At 43.6% G+C, this 24,517-nt stretch overlaps 1 protein-coding gene across 12 annotated transcripts in view; it reads left to right on the forward strand.

Annotated features, from left to right (window-relative positions):
• The window catches only part of BPIFC (BPI fold containing family C), a 47,913-nt gene that overhangs the window by 2,826 nt on the left and 20,570 nt on the right, over positions 1–24,517 (forward strand). For 6 of the 12 annotated variants that reach the window (XM_088796911.1, XM_088796915.1, XM_088796886.1 and 3 more), the window contains 8 exons: positions 52–4,593; positions 5,262–7,172; positions 13,460–13,583; positions 15,387–15,507; positions 19,604–19,732; positions 20,843–21,124; positions 21,254–21,317; positions 23,357–23,417. In XM_088796911.1, coding sequence (XP_088653037.1) covers positions 13,460–13,583; positions 15,387–15,507; positions 19,604–19,732; positions 20,843–21,124; positions 21,254–21,317; positions 23,357–23,417 — 781 coding nt within the window. In that variant the 5' untranslated portion in view covers positions 52–4,593; positions 5,262–7,172. Of the gene's footprint in view, positions 1–51; positions 4,594–4,872; positions 7,173–13,459; positions 13,584–15,386; positions 15,508–19,603; positions 19,733–20,842; positions 21,125–21,253; positions 21,318–23,356; positions 23,418–24,517 lie in introns of those variants that run through there. The other 6 variants (XM_088796901.1, XM_088796891.1, XM_088796899.1 and 3 more) reach the window with 6 other exon arrangements.

Below are 24,517 nucleotides of genomic sequence, written 5' to 3' on the forward strand. Positions count from 1 at the left end.
CTTCTCTCAACCATCTCCCTCCTTGAGATTTTTTTTTTTTCTTTTTTGCAGGATGTCATCTTAATGTCTGCAAGCAACAGGCACTACAACTTTCAAAGAGTTCAGAAGTTTAAATTCCTTTTTTTAACGGACCGTTTCCTAGAACACCACAAAAGGACGATATCAGTGTTCTGTGGGCCTCCATTCATTGGCTCCCTGGATGCTTTTTAGAACAGTTTTTGAGTTAAAGAATTATTGTGAAGATATATACCACATACTTAATTTTCCCTATTATTAACAGATTAATATGGTACATTTGTCATAATTAAGGAACCAATATTAACATATTTTTATTAACTGAAGTCCATATTTTGTTCAGATTGCCTTGGTTTTTAACCTAACATCCCTTTTCTATTCTGGGATCCTATCCAGGATACCACATTACATTTAATTGTCATGTTTCCTTAGGCTCCTCTTGGTTGTGACAGTTTCTTAGATTTTCCTTGTATTTTATGACCTTGACAGTTTTGAGGATTACTGTTCAGGTAGTTTGTAAAATGGTCCTCAATTGGGATGTGTCTGATATTTTCTCATGATTTGGCTGAGGGAATGAGCTCCTGGGAGGACAACCCATTGTAGTAAAGAGCCATTCCGATCACATCATATCAACAGTACATACTATCAATGTGGCTTCTCAGTGTTGGTGAGAACCCCGACCACTTGGCTTCTCCACTGTAAAGTTACTCCTTTTTTCTCCTTTTCATATCGTACCCATTGGAAAAAAGCCACTATGTGCAGCCCACACATGAAGAGCAGGAGTTATGCTCCATCTCTTTAGGGGTGAAGCCTCTACATAAGTGATTTGAATTTCTTCAGCACAAGAGATTTATCTATTCTCTATTCAATCATTGTTTATATTATTTTTAATTGGGTTGTTTGTTTTTTTAGCTTGAGTTTCCTTTAGTTTTCTGGGTAAAAGTCAGTTTAGGTGCTTGACAAAAACCCTTCATAATCCAGCTGGAAACCACTTTCTTTAATCTGCCCAGTGACCCCTACACTGGGGTCACTGCACTACTTCAGAATGCCTCACCCCTCCCCCTTGTGTCTTCTCCCACCAAGTGGATTTGCATGCCTCTGAGCTTGTGCAGTGCCAACCCTTCTATCTGGAACCCCTTTCCTTCCTTTTTTCTAAGCAGAGTGTGTTTCTCCTTCCTTTTGCTCCAAGACCACTGGGAACATACTTTTCAATGTTGCCCATCGTACCACAGTGCAATTATTTGGACACCAGGCTTTCTTGAATCCTAGATTATGAGTTTCTCAAGGGGAAAGGGCAAGTCTTAATCTATCTTCAACAACCCTCAACCCCCACGTCCAGTGTCAGGACTGGTAAAGCAAGATTTAAAGTGATATATTCATGCTTGTCTCTGAGTTCTTAATGTATCTGTTTGGAAAAGTAAGATCCTCATTCTGTCTCTACCAGGGAAAGTCAGGATGGCCTTAGTTTGGGAGTTCTCTTACAAATCCAATTCATTTTTTTGAATCTGAGCTTTTATCTACATACCAATAGTTCATAATCTTTAGTCTCAGAATCACCTGGAGAGCATTTTAAAAGAGAGATTGCTGAGTCCCACTTCCAGAGTTTCTAATTTAACAGGCTTGAGAATTTGCATTTTAATGATTTCTAGGTAATGCTACTGTGAAACCTTTGGAAACCTTGTCTATACCATGTTGTCTTGCTGTGGTTATTCAGGGCTTTTTTTGTTTTGTTTTTTTAACACTTACAAAAAGATTTTGAGGTAGGTGTGCTTGGTGATAAATTGAAATGGGCTTTCAAAAATGTTGTGAGTTGAAATTAGAACCATATAACTTAGAAAGAGAATCTTCAGAAGTTGTTGAAATGATTAAAATCCAATCCATGGACCAAATGAAGATATCTGGAACCTATTTGAAGAAATAAATAAAAATATTCTTGGAAAACAAACTGAAAGGTGGCATAGGAGACAGGGATGAAGTCAGAGGGAACGTTAAGACTGTCTCAGTTGGATCTGTAAATCGGCGTTATTTGAATCTTTTACCAAGAAAATGTATTCACGTATTTATTGGGTAATTAAGAAAAATCTCATTAAGAATATGAGAATATGATCCTCAAAGGGAGTGCCATTTTCTACTGCAAAGGCTAAATAGAATAATATACTTTTTTCCCTTGGTTCTCAACTGAGCTCTGTGAAGGGCCATTTGCCATCATCTATAGAGACATTTTTATCACAACTCGAGTAGGAGAGAGTGGTGCCACAAAATTCAGGGCAAAGGCCAGGGGTGCTGTGATGCTACTAAACATCCTACAATGCATAGGCTCGCCCCCAACATCAAAGAATCATGTGGCCCAAAATGTCAATAGTGCCAATAGAGAAAATTCTTGTTGGTTTGAATTGGACTCACGCCAATGGTTCTCAGGCATTTCAGAATTATATCACACTGTCATCTTGTTTGCTTGCTTCCACAATATCACTCATGTCTCGTAAAAGTCATATGTATATGCTTTTAAAATTTAGCATGAATTTAGTTCACTTTGAACTGCAAATAATAGAATGTAACTTCCTTTTAGATAACTGATAGTAAGTGGAGGAAGTGGGTAAGTGGGTGTATTTTTTAAAACCATTCGGGAGTCACTGCCTTAAATCATTCCAGAGTGTGTCTGGTGAGTGGGAGAAGCCATGGTCTGAGTCAGTCATCGGTTTCCACCCAGAAACATCATCACACAGACTTCAAGAGAGTGTGGGCAGGGACAGAACTGGGAAGAGAGAGCGAGATGCTGCCAGGTGGTAGGATGATTCTGCCAGATATCTCCCCAGCCCTTCTGAAGTGAACTGGAGGGTCACGTATCTCTCAAGAGCCACACAGACCCCTTCCTCTGGTCAGGTATAAACGAACAATTTCCAACTAGCAATTACACAGATTCAATTAGCAGCTTGAAAAACCAGATGTGCTACCTGGGCAACAGCATCCTTCTCTCCCCTCACCTTCCACATCCCCTGGGCTGTGGTTTGCCCTTTAGTGACCTTCCTAAAAAGGCAGCTTAGTATGTGGTTAAGCACACAGATTCCCGGAAGCAAAACACCTGGGTCCTGAATCCTGGCTCAATAACTTACTAGCTGTGATGCCTAAATTTAGGCAAATTACTTAACCTCTTAATGTCCTCATCTATAAAATGGAGATAATATTAGTACCTCATACAGCCTTGGTGGGGATTTAATGAATTCATATATGGAGCCCAGACCATAAGAAACAATAAATGTTGCCTCTCATTTTTCTCTATCCTTTATATCCGTCTTCAGGGGTTCCTTTTAACCAGATTTTGCCAACACAAAATGTTGCGGGGTGGGGGCAGTGAGGGATGGGAGCTGGAGGTGAGTTTTGCCCTAAAACGGCCCTATCTTGCTCGTGTCCCATATATACATCATCCCTGTCCCCTCCCACTTTTGTCTGCCCCCCAAAAAATAAGTTGTCTTCCAACCTCAAAAAAAATCTGATATTCAGATAGTTTCTTTCTATATGGGAATAGCCCAGACATTCTAGAAACCAAGAGCTAGGAAGTTCAGTTCCTTAACACTGTATCTAGACATCTTTCTATAATGAACAAGTATTCTACCTAGTTAATTATGATTTTTCTTTTGGAGTTTTAATTAAAGGTATCCCTTGATCTGCAGAGACTAATTTCTGTCAACCATTAGTAAGTGAAATCATTAATCTTGCATTCCAGGTTGCCCTCCTGGGTAGGCTGGAGAAGCAGGAGTTCCCAGGAAATCTCCAGTTAAATCTGAAAACCTAAAATAAATAATGAAACTGGATATAGTGCTGCTGGTTTTTGTTGTTTTTAGAGATGAATTTGGCATATTTGCCCTAAAATGATTCCTTGAACAGGAGGGAAAGCTAAGGAGTTGGTGTCTAAGTTCCATTCCAAATGAACTGAAACAGACTAGCTGCACTCTCTCCTTAAATCGTAGTTTCCTAAACTCCAATTATTTGAGTCCCTTTTTCCAAAAGTATTCCATGTCCCACAAGTACTATTATTTCTTTTTTTTCCCATAAATCAACCACTTCTTAAACTGTATATAAATTTGTTTAAAAAGGGAAGCTATATAAAGGGAAAACTTGTATTAATTTCCAAATAGAGGGTAAATGTGAAAAATAAATACCATGAAAACTAAACTGCACATTTCTTTAAAATGAAAGTTGTTTAAGATAGCTTAAGTTATGAATTTAAAATAAAAATAGAGGCAATATAAGTAATAATGCATCTACTTTGTTGACACTGTATGAAAAACTTAATAGGTGCTAGCTCATTCAGTTTGATTCTCATAATGACTCTTCAAAGTAAATGTTATCTCCACTTTTACAGACAATGGTTCTGAGCCCCAGAGGAGTGAGTAAGTCCCCCAAAGTCCCAGAGTTGGTGAGGGCAAAGCAGGCCCATGTGCAGTTCCTCAAGGACGGCAGGACTGTCCCATGTTTCCCATTCTCCTCCTTCATCCAGGCCACCCTTCCTGAGAACTCTCCCCAAATCCTGTGCCAACAGCCCCAGGATACACAACAATGACTCAGGTTTTCAGGACGGTAAGAAATTTCAGGTTTTGTAACAATGAGAAAAATGAATACTTGCCTCCGGAAAGATAGTGTTATTTTACAGTTTTCAGCTTCCTTCTAAGTCTAGCAGATCCTAGGCGGCTGGTTCATGGATATGAGGTGCAAACAGGAAGGCAAACAAGATCTCAATCTTTCTGACAGAGAAAAGGAATGGGGGCAGAAGTGCCGTGGGGTGCAGGGGAGGTAGGGAGGGCCAAGAAGCTGCTCTGGGGAGGGGACATAAGAGGAAACCCAGGACCACAGAGAGAGAGGAGATGCTGAGGAAAGGACAGGTCCTTTATGAATTTATTTCCATGTGACATGTGATGTCATTCATCTTCCATGTCTGCTTCTGTATTTTGTTTTCTAATCTGCTAAAAATGATCACAATACAATCTCAAGTGTTCATCTGTGTAGCTCCTGAAATTATCCCACATCCCTCCAGGGTAGCACACGCACCGTGGGAAACTGCCTCAGAGGATCCCATCCATTTCTGTGGCTTTAATTCCACCTCTAGGATCATGACTCGGAAATTCCTATTTCCAGCCAGCCTCTCCCCAGAACTCCAGCTACCCACCTGACATAGCCATTTAGATGTCTAGTACCATAATTTCTACCCTTATTACATTCCACAAACTCTGGCCCACCTTTTCCCTCAGTGCTTTGCCTGACTGGCTTCTAATGCCCAGCTCTCAGCTGACATATTACCTCCTCAGAGAAGCCTTCCTGGACCATCCTAACAAAGTAAGCACACCTCTCCCAGGTATGTCACCCTACCAATTATAAAACAACCCCACCAACTGCGTCCCCTTATTTCCTTCATAGCACATGTTACAATCTGTATACCTTTTGTTTATTTTGTTGTTTGCTTATTTTGTATCTCCATCTGCTAGAACATCAGCTCCATGTGGACAGGGATTCTGTCTTTTTTGTTGAAGAGGACCTCGCACATAGTAGGTGCCCAACAAATAGTTATTTAATGAATGGATTGATCTATGATTCTTGAAGAGGGTCTGCAGACTCATAGCACCATGGATATGGTCACATACCTAATGAAGAAAATTTTACAGCATTGTACGGTTTGATAAGCACATTCTCATATGTTAGTACTAAGTTATTACTGAAGGTGTCCCCCCAAAATGTGTATGTTGAAATCCTAACCCTCAAAGGTGATGGCATTAGTAGGTGGGTCCTTATGTCACGAGGATGGAACCCTCAAAATGGGATTAGGGCCTTATAAATAAGGCTCCAGAGAGCTCCCTAGCTCCTTCTGCCCCATGAGGACACAGCCAGAAGACACCAGCTATGAACCTGGAAGATGGTCCTAACCAAAAGGTGACCATCCTGGCACCTTGATCTTGGACTTCCCAGCCTCCAGAACTGTAAGCAGTAAATTTCTGTTGTTTATAAACTATGTGGTCTTAGCATACAAGCTTAGCTTAGCTTAGCTTAAGCTGATCTATAGTATTTTGTTATAGCAGCCCCAACGAACTAAAACAGTTACCAACACTTTTTTTCACCAGAACCTATCAAGGTAGATACTATTTTTATCCTCATTGTACCCCTAAGGAAACTCGGGTTCAATAGGTAAATATAACTGGAGGTACACTAGATGAGAAAACTGATAAGCTGTCAGAAGTGCAGACAATGCCAACTGAACATTCCTGTTTTTCTTACTAAGGTGACCAATCTTCCTAGTTCTCCTATGACTGCTCTGGTTTGTACTGAAAATCCTGCTTCCTGGGAAAACCAGGACAGTTGGTCACCCTATCTTACCCAGAAAATTGTAAATAAGACATTAGACACTTCATGCAATCCGATCCCTGGCCATCGAAAATGCAATGACTAAAACATGGGGGATAGAAGTGGGGATGGGGGTTAGAATCTAAAGCTATCAAGTTCCATAATACATAGTTGGTGAACCCACCCAACTTCAAAAGAAGGCTGGGACAGGAAGTCATTAATAACCTTCTGAAAAGGAGAAGACACTTGAAGATGTCATCTGTGGTCTTGCCCTGGAAGATAAAGACGGTTAACTAGGTCAGCCTGGTTGGTTATCAAGCCTCATGCTTTCAGGCTGAATCTGCCACTAAAAGTCCAGAAGGTATTCTGGGCAGCAGTGGATACTGCAGGCCCCTGACCAGGAGAAACCAGCTTATTATCCCAGAAAGGAAACTTCTTCCTCTTCCAATTCAATACAATTCGACATCTTTTTCAACACATTGGAAGTCTTGACTTAATCATTCTGGTAAAGTAACAATTTCGTGTGTGTGTGTGTGTGTGTGTGTGTGTGTGTGTGCAGGGAGGTAATTATTGCATAGGTGGCATTGTCTGCTCATCTAGGTAGAGACTGTAGTGTTCATTCATGCCATTGGGTAATTGAAGTGACGCAATTATGTATCATATTTTGAAAGAGGCATTACAAAAATCCACCACTAAATGATTCAGACTTAATTATCTTGCCTTGTCTTTGCAGCAGCTGAGTTCAGGCTCAGGTAGAGAACACATCGACTTCAAAGGCAGAGGGAATCGAAGGTGCTCCCCAGCTTTGGACGCTTCCTCTACTTGAGGTAAGAATCATGAACAAACTTCAGGTCTCTGCCAGCACATGCTCTCCCAACAGGAATTAACCTCTCGCTGGAGACGTCCCAGATCTGGTAGGACGCCTGAACAGGCAGCTGTCACATGTCCTGCGTTATTGTTGTCTGCCTCGGTTTTTCTATTTTCTTTATTTGTTTTTTATGTCACCCATCCCCACCCAGAAGACAGGAACAGCTCTAAGAAAGAAAAGAGTGTTGGTTGGGACTGCATGTTTCCTTTGGTATTGTTCAGCAGCGTTAAGAGGGTTGCTCAAAAGCCTGGGTTTATTTTTGTTTCCATTTCAATGGGGAAACTCAGCACAGTGGCAGAAAATTCTAACTTGTCTCTCAACAAGCATGGTTAGGATTACAGAGCTGCTGTGATTTCTATGCTTTGGAGCCAGGTCTTAAACCAAGATTCTGCCACAGCAAACGACCCTCCCACTTGCCTGAATTGTTGAACTTGTCTGTGTTAAGTATGGAGTTTGGGGAGGAAAGAGTTGGTGTAAATTTTCAAGTCCCTGGTCATTAGAGATCTTGATATGTGGGCTGAGTCCCTTGAAATATTCTCCAATTCTTCCCATATTCCAATCCTGTTGATTTAGACTTTTTTTGCATACATTTTGCCTTAACCATTAGATTGGTATATTCTTATAGTCTAGGCTTTCTTAAACCAATGGAACTTAATTATTCAAACTTTGCCTCTGTTTCAAAGGCTATATTTTATTCACTCATCACTTCCTTTTTATTTTTAAGTGGTGAAAGAGAAGTTTATTAGAAGAGATAATACACTCCCCACTCATGACTTCCTTTAATCGGTTTTTCCAGAATCTGTCAAAGCTCTTCTCCATGAGCGGTAATGACAAATTGCTCTGTCTCAGGAATGTTCTCAGTTGTACCAGAGTTTTCTTATTTCTAGTCATCAGAATGGCTCAGGCAAGGGCCATCTAATTTAGAAGTGTTATTCTGTCCATATATTGGTATGGAAGTGTAATGACTTCAGAGGCTTTGGATCTTGGAAAGAAGCAATTCCTCAGAAGCAACAAAATAGGTAACTTGCTGGCAGGGTTCTTAAATCATCTTGGATCCCTTCTTTTAACAAGCAACTCACCTTGCCCTTACTTGTCAGCCAAATTACTTAACCTTTTACGCGTCATCTTCTTGCTTGACAAGGTTCCTTTCCTCCCCTGCCCATAAATTATCATTCTGACCAAACCATTCAACTGAAAGTTACATACAATCCATCCTTGTGTGGCCCAGTAGTTTCATTCACTCAGAAAATTTTTAGAGAAAACATGTTTTTCTATGTGCAATTTTGACTTTCTGGATCTCCATCAAAGTAGACCACTTCAGAAACTTCCTTTAACAAGAAGGCAAAGCAGGGTTTTGCTGCTAAAGAGAATTTACAACTCCATTTGTGCCCAAGAAAATATAGAGTTGTAAATTTGTATTTGCACTTTTGATGCTTGAAAATTTCTAGTGCTTAATGATTTTTTCCACATAGAAGATGGCATCAAGCAACTCCTATTTAAAATTCCCAAATGAAAATGAAAATTCTAGCACTTATCAAGTCATTAAATGAAAAAAAAAATCATAAACACTAGAAATAGGAGCCAGAAGAACAGGATTTGATTCCCAGGTGCCTGACTTACTATGTGATCTCTGACACGTCGTTCAGACTCTCTAAGGTTCTGTGTCCACGTGTCCAAAATGGAGGTAGGATAATAGTAACATCTACCTCAAGGAATTGTTGTGAGCTTTGTAAATGGTAAAAAAAATACAAATTTACTATTTTGGTTGTGATTCCATCAGCAAGTAATATCTCTGCTTTGGCTTTTTGTGCTTTTTCACTGTAGAAATAGAGATCTATTTATAGGATGGTTTGGTTTTCTCGTTTTTTTCACCCTATTCTAGAACCTTTCTTAGTTAACCTCGATCTTGTAAGCCAGTCAGTCAGTTGGTCATTGAGGTCCTACTATGTGCCCGGCAGAGAGATATAATATCTTCATTTGCATACAGTCTAATAGGTATAATTTTTTGTCTAACATTCTTTCCCATTGCTTTCCACTGCTATGAAAATGTTTTCCTCTTTAAAAAAAAAATTCCCTCTTATGCCTACCTTGGCATGACACATCCATTGACAGTTCTTTGCCTACAGATATTAGCACGACTACAGGTTAGTAGGGCCTCATCAGTTGTGAAAATGTGGAAATACTTCTATACCAGTTGGTGAATAGCCAATAACCCGAGGCCAGGGGTGTCCCATTCATCTCTGCTGTCCCCCTGTCCAGGACCCCTTGGCCCAGGCCAACTAAAGGATCAAGGAAGGCCTAGCACAGATGACCACTGGGCCTAGCTCCTGCATCCATTCTGAGTGTAGGACATGGTGAACATCACCCTGCCTCCTAGAATGTGGAAGAGTTCACACTTGCTTATCCTACTCCCAAATTGCCTCTAACCCTCAGATCACTCCTGCCTTCACCAGAGGCCCTCCTCACCTACCTGAGTCCCTTCACCCTGGCTCTCCCTCTCACTCCTCTGTGCTTCCCTTAATGTTGTCTGCACCTTGACCATCCTCAAGCCACCCCTCCTTAGCTCTGCCCCCCACCACCACTGCCCAGGTTCTTTCTGTAAATTGTTCTGTATAACCCAAACCAACTCCATAAGGCTGAAACATCACACTGAAGGCCTATGGCCATAGCTATGTTAAAATATTGAAATACCTAAGTATTAATAGTAAATAGACACTACTATGAGTCCTCACCCCATTCCCAGCATCCCAACCACACTGGCCACTCCTCCAAGACTTCTCCTGTCTTCCCATGTCCCAGAACCTAATCTCCTAACCATCCTTTAGGACTGTGGCCAACATCTGTTCTGACGGGTACATGTGCTCCACTGGTGTGCACATGCTTTTTAAATTACCTCTGCACAGAACTATGATGTAGAGTGAGATAAGGGCTATTCCTTCATGTATGATTCATTGATTCATTCTACCAACGCTTGTCAATCACTCACTGTGTCCAAGACACTGAGCCAAGCTCTAGGACCTCCAAACCAGATGAGGTCTCTGCCCCATGGTGCTTACATTCTGGTAGGAGAGACAGACAATAAGCAGGAAAATAAACATACACACATGAGTAAATATATATATATATATATATATATTTTTTTTTTTTTTACTAAGGGTTCAACAGGAAAGGAGATTAGCTTAGGGAAGTCAGAAATGGCTTCAGAAAGAAGGCTGTGTTTCAAATGGGCCTTAAGGATGTCCTGAAACCCTACAGAGTGTCTGCAGGCCTCGGTGGAGGGGAACAGCATAAGCCCGGGCACTGGGCAGGAAACATGGCATGTGTTTAGGACCCAGAGGTTCAGATGGTCTGGACAGGGGGTACACAGAGAGGGTTCTGGGAGATCAGGTGAGAAACGGAAGCGGAGTGACTGAGCCAACCTCTTCTCACACCTGGACTTAGGCAGTACAGAACAGACAGGTCAAGACTCTAATTCTCCACCTCATGGCCCTCCAGCAAAGCACCCCCAAAAGTATTCACTAATCTGAGCACTGTATGGGTTTGGCAGCTTGTGCGCTAGACAAAATGCCAGCCCCAGGTGTGAATGGGGAAGGCTTTGCTCTCTCCACCAAGCTGGTGTGGGGTTTTCCTAAAACATTTTCCGCAGGCCCCACTTTGTGCCAGAGGGCACCGTTTTGCATTTCACACAAAAGCCCCAAGATAGATTAGCAACAGCCCTGCTCAGATACTCCCTTCCCTGGTCAGACTTCTCTGTTCCTTTCAAGTAAATTCTCTGGGACACCCCTTTGTCTACGTAACTCCATTCCCACCTCTGTGGCTTTACCTGTAAGCCCACACAACCTGCTTTATCAAACCTCTCACTTACTTTGGCCAAGCACCCCCCACACACACACCTCTTACAATGAGCTCTTTTCCTTCAGCCGGATTGCTCCTGAATCCCAGCGCCTCTTTTAAGCCTTCCCTGCCCCACCCGACCTGACCCCCTCTTCTGTCTAAATGCAGGCCTCTTACAACTGCCTCTTCTTTGACCACCCCCACAAAGGCTTCCCTGATTTGTTTCATGTTTGTGTGTTAACTCGGTGGGTCGTTGGCATGTGTGAATGCAGCAATGATAGCTTACCCAGATTGTAAACTCCCAGAACTGTAAACGAGGCCTATGAATGTATTACTCACTTAGCTGTCATTCAAAGAAAAACCCATGTCACTGATGCTATTGGTCCCTATGCTTCATTCATCGAGAAAATGGGTGGCATTTGTTCATTGAGTCCATTAATTCAACAAGTATACATGCAACATTTCATATATGCCAAGCACCAGCAATATAACAGTGAAGAAGATATGCTCCCTCTCCTTGGAGGAGATGTTTATCTGATTAAGATTTTTTTTTGGTGTATCTACTATGTGCCAGGCATTGTACTAGACTCTGGAGTTGTAAAAGTGAGGCACAATCCCTGTGATGAAGGAACAGACAAGTAAAGACAATCACAATACAGATGGTCCATATTAAGATCAAGGACTGCCCCAAGAGTTGTGGGAACTCAGACAAACCTGGCCCACTCCACAGTCTCAAGGAAGAAACTTCATTCCTTCATTCATTCATTTCTCATTGCCTACTGTGTGCCGGTTGCTGTTCAAGGTGCTGAAGTAAAGCCCTTCTCCATGAAGCCTCAAAATTCCTGTAGGATAGACAGACGATAAACAAATAAGTAACTATTGACTATGCTAGATGATGATAAGTGCCTTGGAAAAAAATAAAGGGGGCATAGGGACTATCAGAGTCACAGGGTGGGGGATCCTTGTTTTGTACAGCGTGGTTCGGAAAGGCTTCACTGAGATAAGACTTGAGATACCTGAAGAACATGAAAGACAGCCATGCAATTATCTGGAGGGTGATTTTGCCAGGCAGAGGGAACCACAAGTGCAAAGACCCGAGGAAACAGGCTGCTTAGAGTGTTCAAGAATCAAGTCAGTCGGTGAGCCAAGCTGATGTGTTAAGAAAGGAGGTCAATGAGAAGGTAGAGCTGTGGCGTGGGGCAGGGCCTTGCAGCTGGTGGAAGGGCTTTGGCTTTTATACTGAGAAAGATGGGGAACCACTAGAAGGCTTTTACGGGATTGGGGTGACAAGATCTGACTTTCATGTGCAAAGGCTTACTCTGGCTGTGCTGTGGAGAACAGCCAGAAGAGGACAAAGCAAGCAGTGAGACCAGTAAGGAGGTGATTGTAAGCATCCGTGTGAAATGATCCTGGCTTGGGATAGTGGTTGGAGGTATAGCGGTGGAAGCGGTGAGCCTGAAAGCTCATCATGGTTCAAATGCTCAGATGGATGCATCTGTATTGTCCAAAGTGCAATGAAAGCACAGAGCCCAGTGCAAAATGATGTGGTGAGGGAAGCTTTCACACAGTGGACATTGGAGCTGGGCCTGAAGGATCCATTCACCAGACAGAATGTGGGTATGTGGTCTAGAGCAGAGGGGAGGAACGAGAGAAGAAGGAAGAGAGACAGACAGACAGACAGACAAACAGAGAGACAGAGAGAGACAGAGAATGTATACATGCATGTGTGTTTACACTGGAAGGGTTAAACAAAAAGCCGTCAATCATGAGAGAACTGGCAAACTGAGAAATAGCATACAGCTCAGTGTAGCCAGCTCGGAACCCTACCACTTGGACAGGAGAGGAGTGATAGGAGATAGCTGGGAAGAAGTTTGGAGCCAGTGGGGAAAGGCCTTGATTGACACGCTAAGAACATAAGCCCCGTCCGGTGGGCAAAGGGGGGTCATCACGGATCTTTAAGCAGTTGGGTGATTGCCTCACATCCATTGAAGCCACCTTTCTAAACTCCTGACCAAAACTATCAAGACCTCCTCACCCCCACCCCAGAATCATTCCCATGTATATCCCAACCAATGCATTTACTGTAAGGCTCTTGTATTATATCGCATTGCATCATACTGTATTGTGTTATCATCATCTGTGCACTGGTGTGTGAATCACCCACTAGTCTGTGGGAAGCGGAAGCCAGGGGCCACATATAGGTCTACATCCTCAGCACCTAGAACCTTCTGGCGTGTTCAGTAAATGATTACTGCATGGATGGATGGATGGATGGATGGATGGATGGATGGATGGAGTGAGTGAGTTCTAGAAGTGAGCAATGAAAATGAGAAAGCCTAGAAATGCTGGATGGAATTGACCAATGAGAAAGTCAAGAATAATAAAGGAACCATAAATGTTGTTTAATTGCAGATGAATACAAAGATGGTCCAAATCCTCTGGGGATGTTTCCTCCTGTGGAATCTCTACATCTCGTCTGCTCAGACCATTTACCCTGGAATCAAGGCGAGGGTTACTCAGCGGGCTCTGGACTATGGTGAGTTGGATGCCTTCAAAGGCCAGGCTGCGGGCTCCCTTAGGTGGAGTCTGACGCAAACCCAGGCGCTCATACTGAGCTGTTATGACTGACACAAGCTCCATGATGCGGTCCCTTCTGCAGAATCTGCTAAGGTGGCTGGGAAGAAAGTGGGAAAGTATTGCCTGAAAAATAATCACTTTGACAGTAGGCATATCCAAGCACAGCCACAGATTCATTCTCTCTCTCTCTCTCTCTCTCTCTCTCCACACACACATACATGCATACACAGTGAACATCTCAACTCTAAAGGAGAATGCATTATAGGATAGAGGAAGGGAAATTTGGGGTAAAAGTAATACCCTAGAATTTCAAAAAGGGTTTAATTTCGAAAGGAACTTAGAGTCCCCAAAAATTGGGTGCAAAGTTTGATGGGCATGATGGTTGCGCATTTTGTTGAGCGAGACTCCACACCCTTATCAGATGCACAAAGGAGTCTGAGACGCTGAAAGATGAAGGACGCCTTTACAGGTGTTTATAAACACAAGGGAGAGGAAAATGCTGGACTGAGATTTTCTTTGGGCTAAATTGGGGTGAGGACAGACTATGTGGCAGAAAGGGACTGCAAAATCAAAGTATATGGGCCTATTTTTCTCCTGTAAATTTTTGCTTAAGATTTGCTGAATACGGGTTGATATTCACGAATGTCGCATGTTACAGATGAAGGAAGTGAGGGACAGAGAGATTTGGTAACTGCAGGGTCACACAAGCAAGTAAGTGATAACGTTAGGGTTCCACCTGCATGCCTTTGGTTCCCTCTTCACATCCTTTACATTCTATCTTTACACCCCCGTATTGCAGTACTATTCATAGTATCACAGAGGATAAAATCTGCTCTTCTTTATCTCCAACAAGGACAGAATAAGTGGAAATGAGCGTAAGCTGCAAAGTGAGAGGTAAAGGCAAAGCTTCCTCCTTGAGAAGGCTACAGTGCAAAGGTCCCTCTTCCTTACTATGTGGAATGAGAGTGCATTACTCTGTGAGCTACTTTGCTCGAGCTCTTTAATGTGGCAGAGGCCTCTTTTTCTCCATGAACTCAGAGAAATGTGTTCTGTGGTGCTACCACACCAACACAGATCTATTCCTGAATAGAAAGCAGTGGTTTCTAATCTTTTTGTAGTCCTGGGATCTTTTGAGCATCTGATGAAAATGTGGCCCCTCTTCCCTGAAAAATGAGATACACATGCACTTGTACAACCCATTCACAGCTCTTATTAGGATTTCGGGAGTTCAAGGGTTGCCAAATGTCCATAGACCTCAGGCCAAAAATTCCTGGCCTTAAAGGATCTGGAGGTGGAGGGGGTGTGTGAATGTGGAATTACTTTCTGGAACTGGCTACACTAAGACATGGATTCTGGAGCCAAACTGCCCAGATCTGACTATCGGGTCCCCCAGTTCTTTGCTAGGTGACTTAGGTGAGGATTAACCTCTTTGAGTCTCAGTTTCTTCATCTGTAAAATGTGGATAATGATAATATTTTGCACTTTTTCTATCACACTGTCCTGTGATAACTTGCTTTGGGCCTGGCCACATAATGAAAATCTCTCATGCTGTTAGCTCTGGGGTCTGGAGCAATTTCATTAGCCCCTCTGAGGACCAGAGTTTTCATCTGTAAGGCAGGGGTAATCATACCCATGTTGTAGGATTGCTGTTGTCTAAGGATCTGAGAGCATGCCTTAATAGGTTTCACTTGTATGTTTAATGACATTACACCATCATCGTCTTTGTTATGATCAATAAACACTTTCTTTGGTTCCTCCACAGGCGTTCAAGCTGGGATGGAGGTGATTGAGCAAATGGTCAAGGAAAGAAACATCCCAGACTTAAAAGGTTCTGAATCGCTTGAATATCTGAAGGTTGAGTACGTGAACTACAATTTTTCCAAGTAAGTCAAAGAGCATTGTTAGCAGTGAATTAATCTTTAAATCCTCACAGTTGTGGATATGCCACCACCTGTTCTGGTGGGGCATCAGAACCTGCACAGAAGCCAATGAACCTTTGGTGACGGGCTTATCAGATAAATGGCCCGAGGAAAGGGGTCGTGAAGTGGACGGTGAGTGTGCGCCCCTGGCCAGTCTGCTCAGGGTGTCGGTGCCCTGCTGCCCTGGCCTCTTCCCTAAAATGAGAATTCAACGCAGTTGTCAGCTGGGGCCACCTTGCCCCTTGAATTCTACAAGATATTCGTCTTCATTACATTGTTATCCTCACCCCCAGAAATCTAGATGCAGAATTCAAACACAGTCTCAAAAAGAAATAGACTCTCATGCAATCTTTTCTTTTGTTGTGTCATCAGGATTTCAGAGGTCACAGGGCATGTGGCCTTTTGCCCTCTTGCTCTCTAGACCTTCCGTCCTCTGGGGCAACAGAAGTTTCTTTCCCTGGTCTCCTGCATAGCAGGTCCACCCGCTCTGGGGTACCAGAGTCTTCCTTTGTACTCTAAATGCTTTCCAAAGTAGTTTTCCAACCAACAAACTTCTCTTCCTAAGAAGAATTCTGGTGGCAGCTGTCATTTTTTTCTACCATGTTACAGTAATGAAATGTCCAAATCAGTAAACAGGAAAAATCAGGTGATGAAACAAATGTGAAGATAATGTGTGAAACTGAAACTGCTGTACAAACGTTGGCTGATATCCATAATGATAACAATGGAATTGCCACATTAATTCAGATTCTTGTTTCACCGCGCCCAGAGTTTTGAGATTGTATTAATTAGGAATAAAGTTCAGTTGAATATAACAGAAAATTGCAATGGCGTATATGGAATAGGGATTCGTTTTTGTCTCACAAATAAGAAGCTCAAAGGAAACAGTGGAGGATTCCTATGGAAGCCATGTGATTTCATCAGTATCCAGTCTTCTTATATTTTTCTGTTCCACCATCCTTCGCTCTGGCTTCCATTCTCAAGATTGGCTCAAGGTTCAATATGGCCACTACAGCTCAGCGATCAAATCCATGTTTCAGGGCCCTGGAAGGAGGAAAACACACGGGTAAAAGGACTCTCATAAGTTGAGCTAGAGCTAGTCTCCTCTTCAATGAGGTTTTTTGCTTTTTCCCTGAAGCTCCACTTGAATAATATTCTGCCTACACGATAACGGACAGAGCATGGTCATATGGCCACATTATTAGCAAGGGAGACTGGGAAATTAGTTTTCCAACCAGACAATGTTGTCATCTCGAACAATTGCTGGGAAAGAGGGGGAAATGGATGTTTAGAGAGCAACTGGCAGCCTCTGCCCTAGTTGCCAACAAGAGCCCCAGAGGAAGTGTAGGGAGACGACGTCTGCGTCCATCTTGAGCTCGATCTTAAAGGTTAGCAGAGAGTCAGCCTTTTATAAGGAATTCTCTGTGATTTACATTTGGCCCCGGGGCTTTATTAATCCACTGATAACTCCCTGCTCCTGCAACCCTTTGCAGTAATAATCTTCCCGCTGTCAAGGATAACATTTTATGAAACCAAGAGTGTTTTATAGGGGAAGAGGGAGAGTGATCTAGGGAAAGTTCCTGGCAGATGCTCTATTCTGTGATCAAGGCAGCCATTCAGCAAGTATTTATTGATCACCTACTACGTACTAAGGCTTTGTTCTAGGCATAGAGGATATTGTGGTGAATGTCACGATATGTCCCGTGCTCTTAATGTCCAGGGAGAGAGATGAACATTAAATATGTATTTACAAAATTAATTCTTTAATTACAATGATGATAATGCCACAGTAGAAAAACCCAGGGAGAATCATATAATATCAAATGTAAGTGAAGATGAAGGGAAACGGGAGAATTGCTAGGGGGAGTAGATAAATTGGCACAATAATTTTAGACCTGTGCTGTCCAAACAGTAGCCACTAGTGACATGTGGCTATTGAGCACTTGAAATATGACTTAATTTTAAGTTAGTTTAATTTTAATTTAGAAACGGATACTCAATTCGGTTACTGAGAAACTTTTAAGTATCCATGGAGCAATCTGATTATGTAAGTTTACTTTTTCAACAGCAAATTTTATCAAATCTACATACAGATCAGGTATTTGTGATGAAAATTGAGTGTAAAATACTTACCATATTTTAAAGACTTATTTTGGAAAAATGAAAATAGAATATCTCATTAATAATTTTTATATTGATTACATATTGAAATTATAGTATTTTAGCTATATTGGGTGAAGTTAAAAATAATAAAATTATTCTCATGTTTCTTTCCCTTCTTTTAATGTGGTTACTAGAAAATTTTAAATTATGTATGTGTCTCACATCATATTTCTATTGGACAGTGTTATTTTAGAAGGTGATTTACAAGGATTTTTTTTGGAGGGGGGAAGGGGAGCAGGACTTTATTGGGGAACAGTGTGTACTTCCAGGACTTCTTTCCAAGTCAAGTTGTTGTCCTTTCATTTTTCAGTCTTAGTTGTGGAGGGTGTAGCTCAGCTCCAGGTCCAGTTGCCGTGGCTAGTTGCAGGGGGCACTGCCCACCATCCCTTGCAGGAATCGAACCGGCAACCTTCGGAGTTAGGAGCACGGAGCTCCAACCGCCTGAGCCACCGGGCAGCCAGGATTTTTTTTATGCATGCCCTTTGACCCAACGATTCCGTTTCTCAGCATCCTCTCTAGAGAAACACACATAAACTGCATGTACGAGGATGTTCACTGTGGCAGTGTTTATAATACAGAAACGCTGGAAATAACCTGTGTCCACCAACAAAGAAATTATTAACTTTTTTAATGATATATCCACAGCTTGGAATATTCCACAGCAGTTACAAAGCGTGGGTTAGACCTATATCATGAAAATATTTCCAAGATAATCCTCTTCCTTCAGTGGGACTTAGGAGGTGTGACAGAGAGTAAGTAGGAAAGGATGCAAAATAGAGGAGATGGCAACTAATCATTTCTTACCAGCTATCACATTTATGTTTTAAAGTTTTCCTAATCAGGGTTCATAACCATGCCTTTCTCCTGGGCAACAAGTATACACAGATGATCTCATTTTGTCTCCCCAACCTACCCGAGAGTAGCACTTCCTCTGAGTCACTGAAAAAGGTTAAGTGTCTTTCCCAAGGTTGCACAGCTAGCACAAAACTTGGCTTCGAGTCCAGTGCCCTCTGCACAATAATGAAGTGGCAAAGCCTAGTCTGAGAGCACAGTCTGAAGACATATCGAGGAGGGTTCCAGATCTGGTTCTACTACTTAACAATGACTTCAGCCCACGCTTCTCATCGCTGAATTGCAGTTTGCAAAAACAGCAACAGCCTCATAGGATTATTGTGAGTGTTAAAATGAGCTAATACATGTCAAGTGCTTACCACAGTGCCTGGCAGGGAGTAACGTTCATAATAACTAACCATGACACGTGTGCTTAGCTACCTATGTGATTCCATGCAACCTCTGCCTCCTAGTGACTTGTTTGACAGCTCAGAGAATCCTACTCAGGGGAAGGTAACGCTCTGAAATAAGTTTTGCAAATATGGAAGATACTCTCCACATAGAAGGCATTTGGGAAAAGGAAGAAGACACGCTTTTGACTCTCCTAATGACTTGCGGGGGAGACGCACTACTGGCATTTAGTTGACACATATGCCAAATATCCTGCGATGCAATGTGTTTGATGATACTACAAAAAATAGTTGTCCCCTCCAAAATGCTAACACCCTCCCCATTTAGAAACACCGGAACCGCTGAAGGAAACAATAATGATGGCGAATAGTATACCTTTTGGTCTTTAAAGAAACTACAGATGTAGATTGATTATTTGCCAATTTGTTTCCAAACTTGCTCATTTCCCCCTCAACTAGATACAAGGGGCCTTGTGCCCAAGATAGGAGGGGAATTAGAAGGCAGTGCCCGGAGGCAGCCCTGCAGGCCTGAGGCTCCTCCTCTGAAGGAAGGAATTCAGTCACCAGCAGGAGTTCCCAGACTGCATTTCCGACTTCGCCTTACTTAGAGATGTGTTAGAGAAGTCGCACTAACTCCTCTCTTTCGTGTTCTACAGCATCAAAATCCATGCCTTTTCATTTCCGAATACTTCGCTAGCCTTTGTGCCCGGGGTGGGAATCAAGGCGCTGACCAACCATGGCTCTGTCAACCTCAGCACAAACTGGGACGTCAAGTCTCCACTTTTGTGAGTATTCCTTTGGAAAGTCGCCCGCTGTTCTGAGGGAGTGGGGGTGGGGTGGCGGTTGGTGCAAAACTCCGAAGTGTATACATTTGCCGATGTTTTTGATGTTAGGCTTCTTTCCTCAACCATTGACAAACTTTCTCGAGAGCATTTTTCTAGGAATGATTGAAATTGGAATATCTCCTCTGGGGTGGGAGAGAGGAGGGGGCTGAAAATCATCCTTCCCTTAAAGGCAGAGCAACTGATCAAAGTGTCCGTTACAGTCGACTTCCTAAGAGCCAGAAGTCCCCGGCTGTTGGAGAAACGGGCATGTGCCAAACATCTGAGTGACTGTATGATTTTAGCCAGTTGTTCAACACACTTTCTGTTGTGGGGGCCTCTGATGGGAACTGGAGCCTTCCTACCTCATAAGGAGGTTGGAGGATGACGAGCAGCTTGAGCCCAGGTCTCTCCTACCAAAGAGCCTTTGCACCCTTCTTTAGAAAAGAGGGATCAAAGTCAAGATATGCTTACAGACCACCTACTATGTGCAAGTCACTGTCCTGGGTGTCATGTTTAGGTCTGCCTTAGTTGGTGCCCCAGAGTAACACATTCATTCATCCATTTGGTCATCCAGCAACCATGTATTGAGTGCCTACTGTTTACCACTTATCCCCATCTCAAGAACTCCAGGAATTCTTGTAGGCTGAAGAGAAATGACATAGTCTCCTACAAGTAACATAGATCCATGTATCCATTCATATCTTCATTGACTCATCTGTGATATATTAAGTGCTTATTTTGTGTCAGGTCAGGATCTAAGTCCTGGGGATGTGGACATAAAAAACACCCCCCCACACTCCCTCAAGGAGTTCACAGGCTACATCTAACTGTCACTCACTGCCCCGTCTGTGCCCCTCCTAAATAAAGTGTGGCCAACTTTACCCCCCATATTCTCTCTCCAAACAAGCATTGTGTACAAATGGTGCGCAGGATTTATTCAACCACTACAGGAGCCAGAGCACCCAGGATGAAATAACTGCACGGTCCCTAAAGCTGTCACCATTCACATTCATTACTTCATTTGGTCAGTGAATATTCAGCCAGCACCTACTCTGCTCCTACCTGTTGTAGGTGCCAGGAATCCAGAGGTGACCACGTTCCTGCCCTCCTGGAGCTCAGAATCTGCGGGTATCAGAGAACTCGCCCATGTCCACCCTGGCAGAGACCTGGGCAACCTTGTACATTTTCTCCCAACAGCCAAGACACAGGAGCAGCTGATCTGTTTCTCTCTGGGGTCTACTTCACCGGGATCCTTATCCTGGCCCGAAATGACTTTGGTCACCCAAGCCTGGAGCTCCAAGACTGCTACGCCCAAGTGAGCCACGCCCACGTCTCATTTTCTGGAGAACTCAGGTGAGTGTGAGCGTCATGATGGGCAGTGCTAGTCAGGGGCTGGATTCTCGGCAGCACGTAGGGGTGGTTTATAACCCACGGGTATGTTCCCTGAGTAAGCCCCCCCCTTTTTTTTTCTTTTTTCCCTAGTGTCCTGTATAACTCCTTTGCTGAACCCATGGAGAAACCCATTTTAAAGAAGTTCAATGAAATGGTAAGTCTTTAGAAGTTACACAACCATAGTAAAATGCCACCAGCAGTAGTTCTGCCATGTTTTAATTAATTCTTAGTCAGAAAACCTTTATTGAGCACCTACTGTGTGCTAGGCACCATCCAAGGCATTTTTTAAAAACATCATCCTACAGCGTTCCCTCCCTCAAGTTCTTGCCACATGGTGGGAAAACAATCAGTAAGAATTTATTTATTGTGTACCTACTGTGTGCCCGGCTCTAGCTAGGGTGTGTTAGGGATATGAATAAGGAATGAACTTATTATCTTTTTAGGAAAACCAAATTCAGGCTTGAATAAGTACTTGAATTTAGTCCATACTTCCATGATCATTAGATTGAATTGAAGGGGTTCAGAGAAATGGAAAAATTAATTAAATAGGGCCTGGAAGTATCCTGGGAGACATTTTTTTTTAGAGAATGCAGGACTTGAACTGGGCCTTGAAGTATAGGTAGGATTTGGATAGCTAAGGAATGGGAAAAAAGAAAGGATATTTCCAGCCAGTAGAAACAGTAGAAGTTAAGATGGCTTCCAAAGCTACAAGTATTTAGATTCTAGAAGTCAGTGTTTGAGGAAGGGAAAAGACGGAATTGGCTGTGTACCTTCTTTTCAATCCTGACCATACCTTCCCTGAACCCCGACTCATATTTTGGGGGAGACAAGGAACAGGATGAGGGAGACTGGAAAAGAAGGGCGACTCCATCCTGGAAAAGAAGGGCAAGTATGGTGTCTGGCTGTCTCCATCTCTGTCGTGCTCAGCTCAGTGCTTGGCAGGCAGTAGGTGCTTAAGGAAGGTAGTGAGGAAATCAACATGCCAAAACACACAGCAGCTTGTCCAGTGAGGTGGCCCGGCTGCCCACAGGACTCTGAAGCTTCACGGCCTTTCTCTATCCGTACTTGACGTGCTCAGTGCCAGTGGCTGTGCATATTAAAGAGTGACTGGGACTTACTGCTGCCACCTTCAAGGGCCTCACGCCTTTGTTCAGAACGAGGGACGGTTCTTCATCCTCTGGCAGGAAGCCAATGGTTAGGTTTGCCTGGAGTTCGTGTATGACTTAGAAATCATAGGTGCTTTGCCTCTAGGATTCCCTCTGTGCCACTGGAGAAGGAAAAGAATGTTCAGACTACAGTTGCCCAGCTGTGTCAGATTAGATTTCAAATCCTTGTGGTGTAACTCCTGGCAACTCACTTTTCATCTGTAAATAGGGGAAAGTAGTGCCTACCTCCCAGAGCTGCTGTGAGGATGAAATGAGGTTAAAACAATAACAGCTAACATGTACTGAATGCTCACTACACGCTGGGCAGTTTTACATGAATTACCTCCATTTGTACTCACAACAACCTAATGAGGTAAATATAATTATTGTCCCCATTTTGCAGATGAGGAAACTGAGGGCAGAGAGTACAGGTAACTTGCCAAGGGATCCAACCCAGGCAGCCGGGCTCGCAAGCCTCTGCCAGGAACCACCACCCTACTTAGCGCACGCCTGGCACACAGCAGGCCCATCTTCTTCCTGAAGATGTGCTTGAGTGGGATTCAAGGCAGATTTTCTAATTCCTAAAGGGGTCCTGATAGAAACAGATGTCTGATATAGTGGCTCTCAAACCAACCCAGAGGGAAAGGAAAGGCCCCAGGTCTGACTACCCCCAGCAGCATGGCCGTGCCGACAGAGGGGAGGAAGAGCACAGCCACTCCGGCAGCAGGTTCCCCAGGTGTAAGAGCACCAGCATGGGCGGGGGCACATGTCCAGTCATGCCACAGAAAGAAAAGGCAGGGATTCACGCTTTTATGGGGCTCCCTGGGTGTAGCCCCAGTTGCTATGAAGTTTAGTCAGCACTCAGTGACATGCCGCCCGTACGTACGTAACTTTAGGCCCATAGGCGTCAACTAATTCAAGAGAAAGTCTTGGTGTCCAAAGGGAGAATGTCTCCTAACCAGCAGGCCTTTGTCTGCAGGGTCTGGGCCCATAAATAGAGGTATAATATGGTAACCGCTTGTTTTCCTTTAATTCCTTTTATGGCCAGCTGTGTCCCATTATCACAGGTGAGGTGGAAGCCCTGAACGCCAACCTCAGCATGCTGGAGGGTGAGTCCTAGAACTGTCTCCTCGGGGAGGTTCTCTTCCCACCTTGGAACTCCACAGCTCTCCAGGTTTGCTTTTCCCCGCCGTACAGTACCAGCTCTTCGGTCTGCTGTGCGCTGTGCAGACGAGAGCCGCAGGAAGGTGGGTGGGAGGACGTGCGTGCGTGTAGGACCCGCTCTTCTCTGCTGCTAACCAGCTTCTCTGCAGGAGAAGGAGGGCGTGGCTTCGGGAGACTAGATGCAGGTCAGAGGAGTAAACTCTCGCAAGCTCGAATCCCGGCTCGGGCACTAAATCCATCCTCCTGACAATGCTTAATGCTGATCTGGACCAGGTTGTCCCCTGGTTCTAACCCCTTCAGTGGCTCCTCACTGCCATTCAGGATCAAGTCCAAATGCCTTCCGATGGACCCCGCCCTCCGTGCTCTGGTTCCTCTCTCTGCTTCACCTTGCACCTTGCTCTGCTCCGGCAAGCAAACTGCTTCTCCTGCCGTCACACCTCTTGTCTTTGCTCATGCTGTCCCCTCGGCCTAGAAGAGCGTTCTCTCCCCTTCATCCATTTATTCATTTAATAGACACTCATCGAGTGCCTGTCTCTCTGCCAGCCATGAGACATATGGTCCCTTCCTCTCCTTACCCCTCAGCCATCCCTTGTCTTTTTCACTCCTCTTTGTCTTTTAAGGCCCATCTCAGGCATAGTCTCTGCCAAGAAATCTTACCTGAGGCCCACACCCCAAAGTCCCTCCTCTGTACCCACATGATACTTTGGAGGTACCTCGTCCTTTGCACGCCACCCGTTCCTTCACCAGTGGTGTGTGGGGCACTGTACTACACTTGGTGCTGGAATGTAGCAGTTAACCCAGGAGACAGAAATTCCTGCCCTCACGGGACTGGTGGGAGGAGCAGAGAGCAAGATAATAAGTGAAATCGATGAAGAGTGATAAAAAGAAAAATAAAGCAGGGAAGGAGCTGGGGTGTGGTTTTCGTTTTAATACATAGTGTGGCCGGGGGTTTCCGTTTTAGATGGTTTTCCATTTGAGATACTGAGCAGGTGACATTAGTGTAAAACTCTGAATGAAGTAAGGAGTGAGCCACTCCTAGATCTGG

This window comes from Rhinolophus sinicus, chromosome 1, assembly GCF_057876585.1.
Source record: "Rhinolophus sinicus isolate RSI-liver-muscle chromosome 1, RSI-T2T, whole genome shotgun sequence".
NCBI lineage: Eukaryota > Metazoa > Chordata > Mammalia > Chiroptera > Rhinolophidae > Rhinolophus > Rhinolophus sinicus.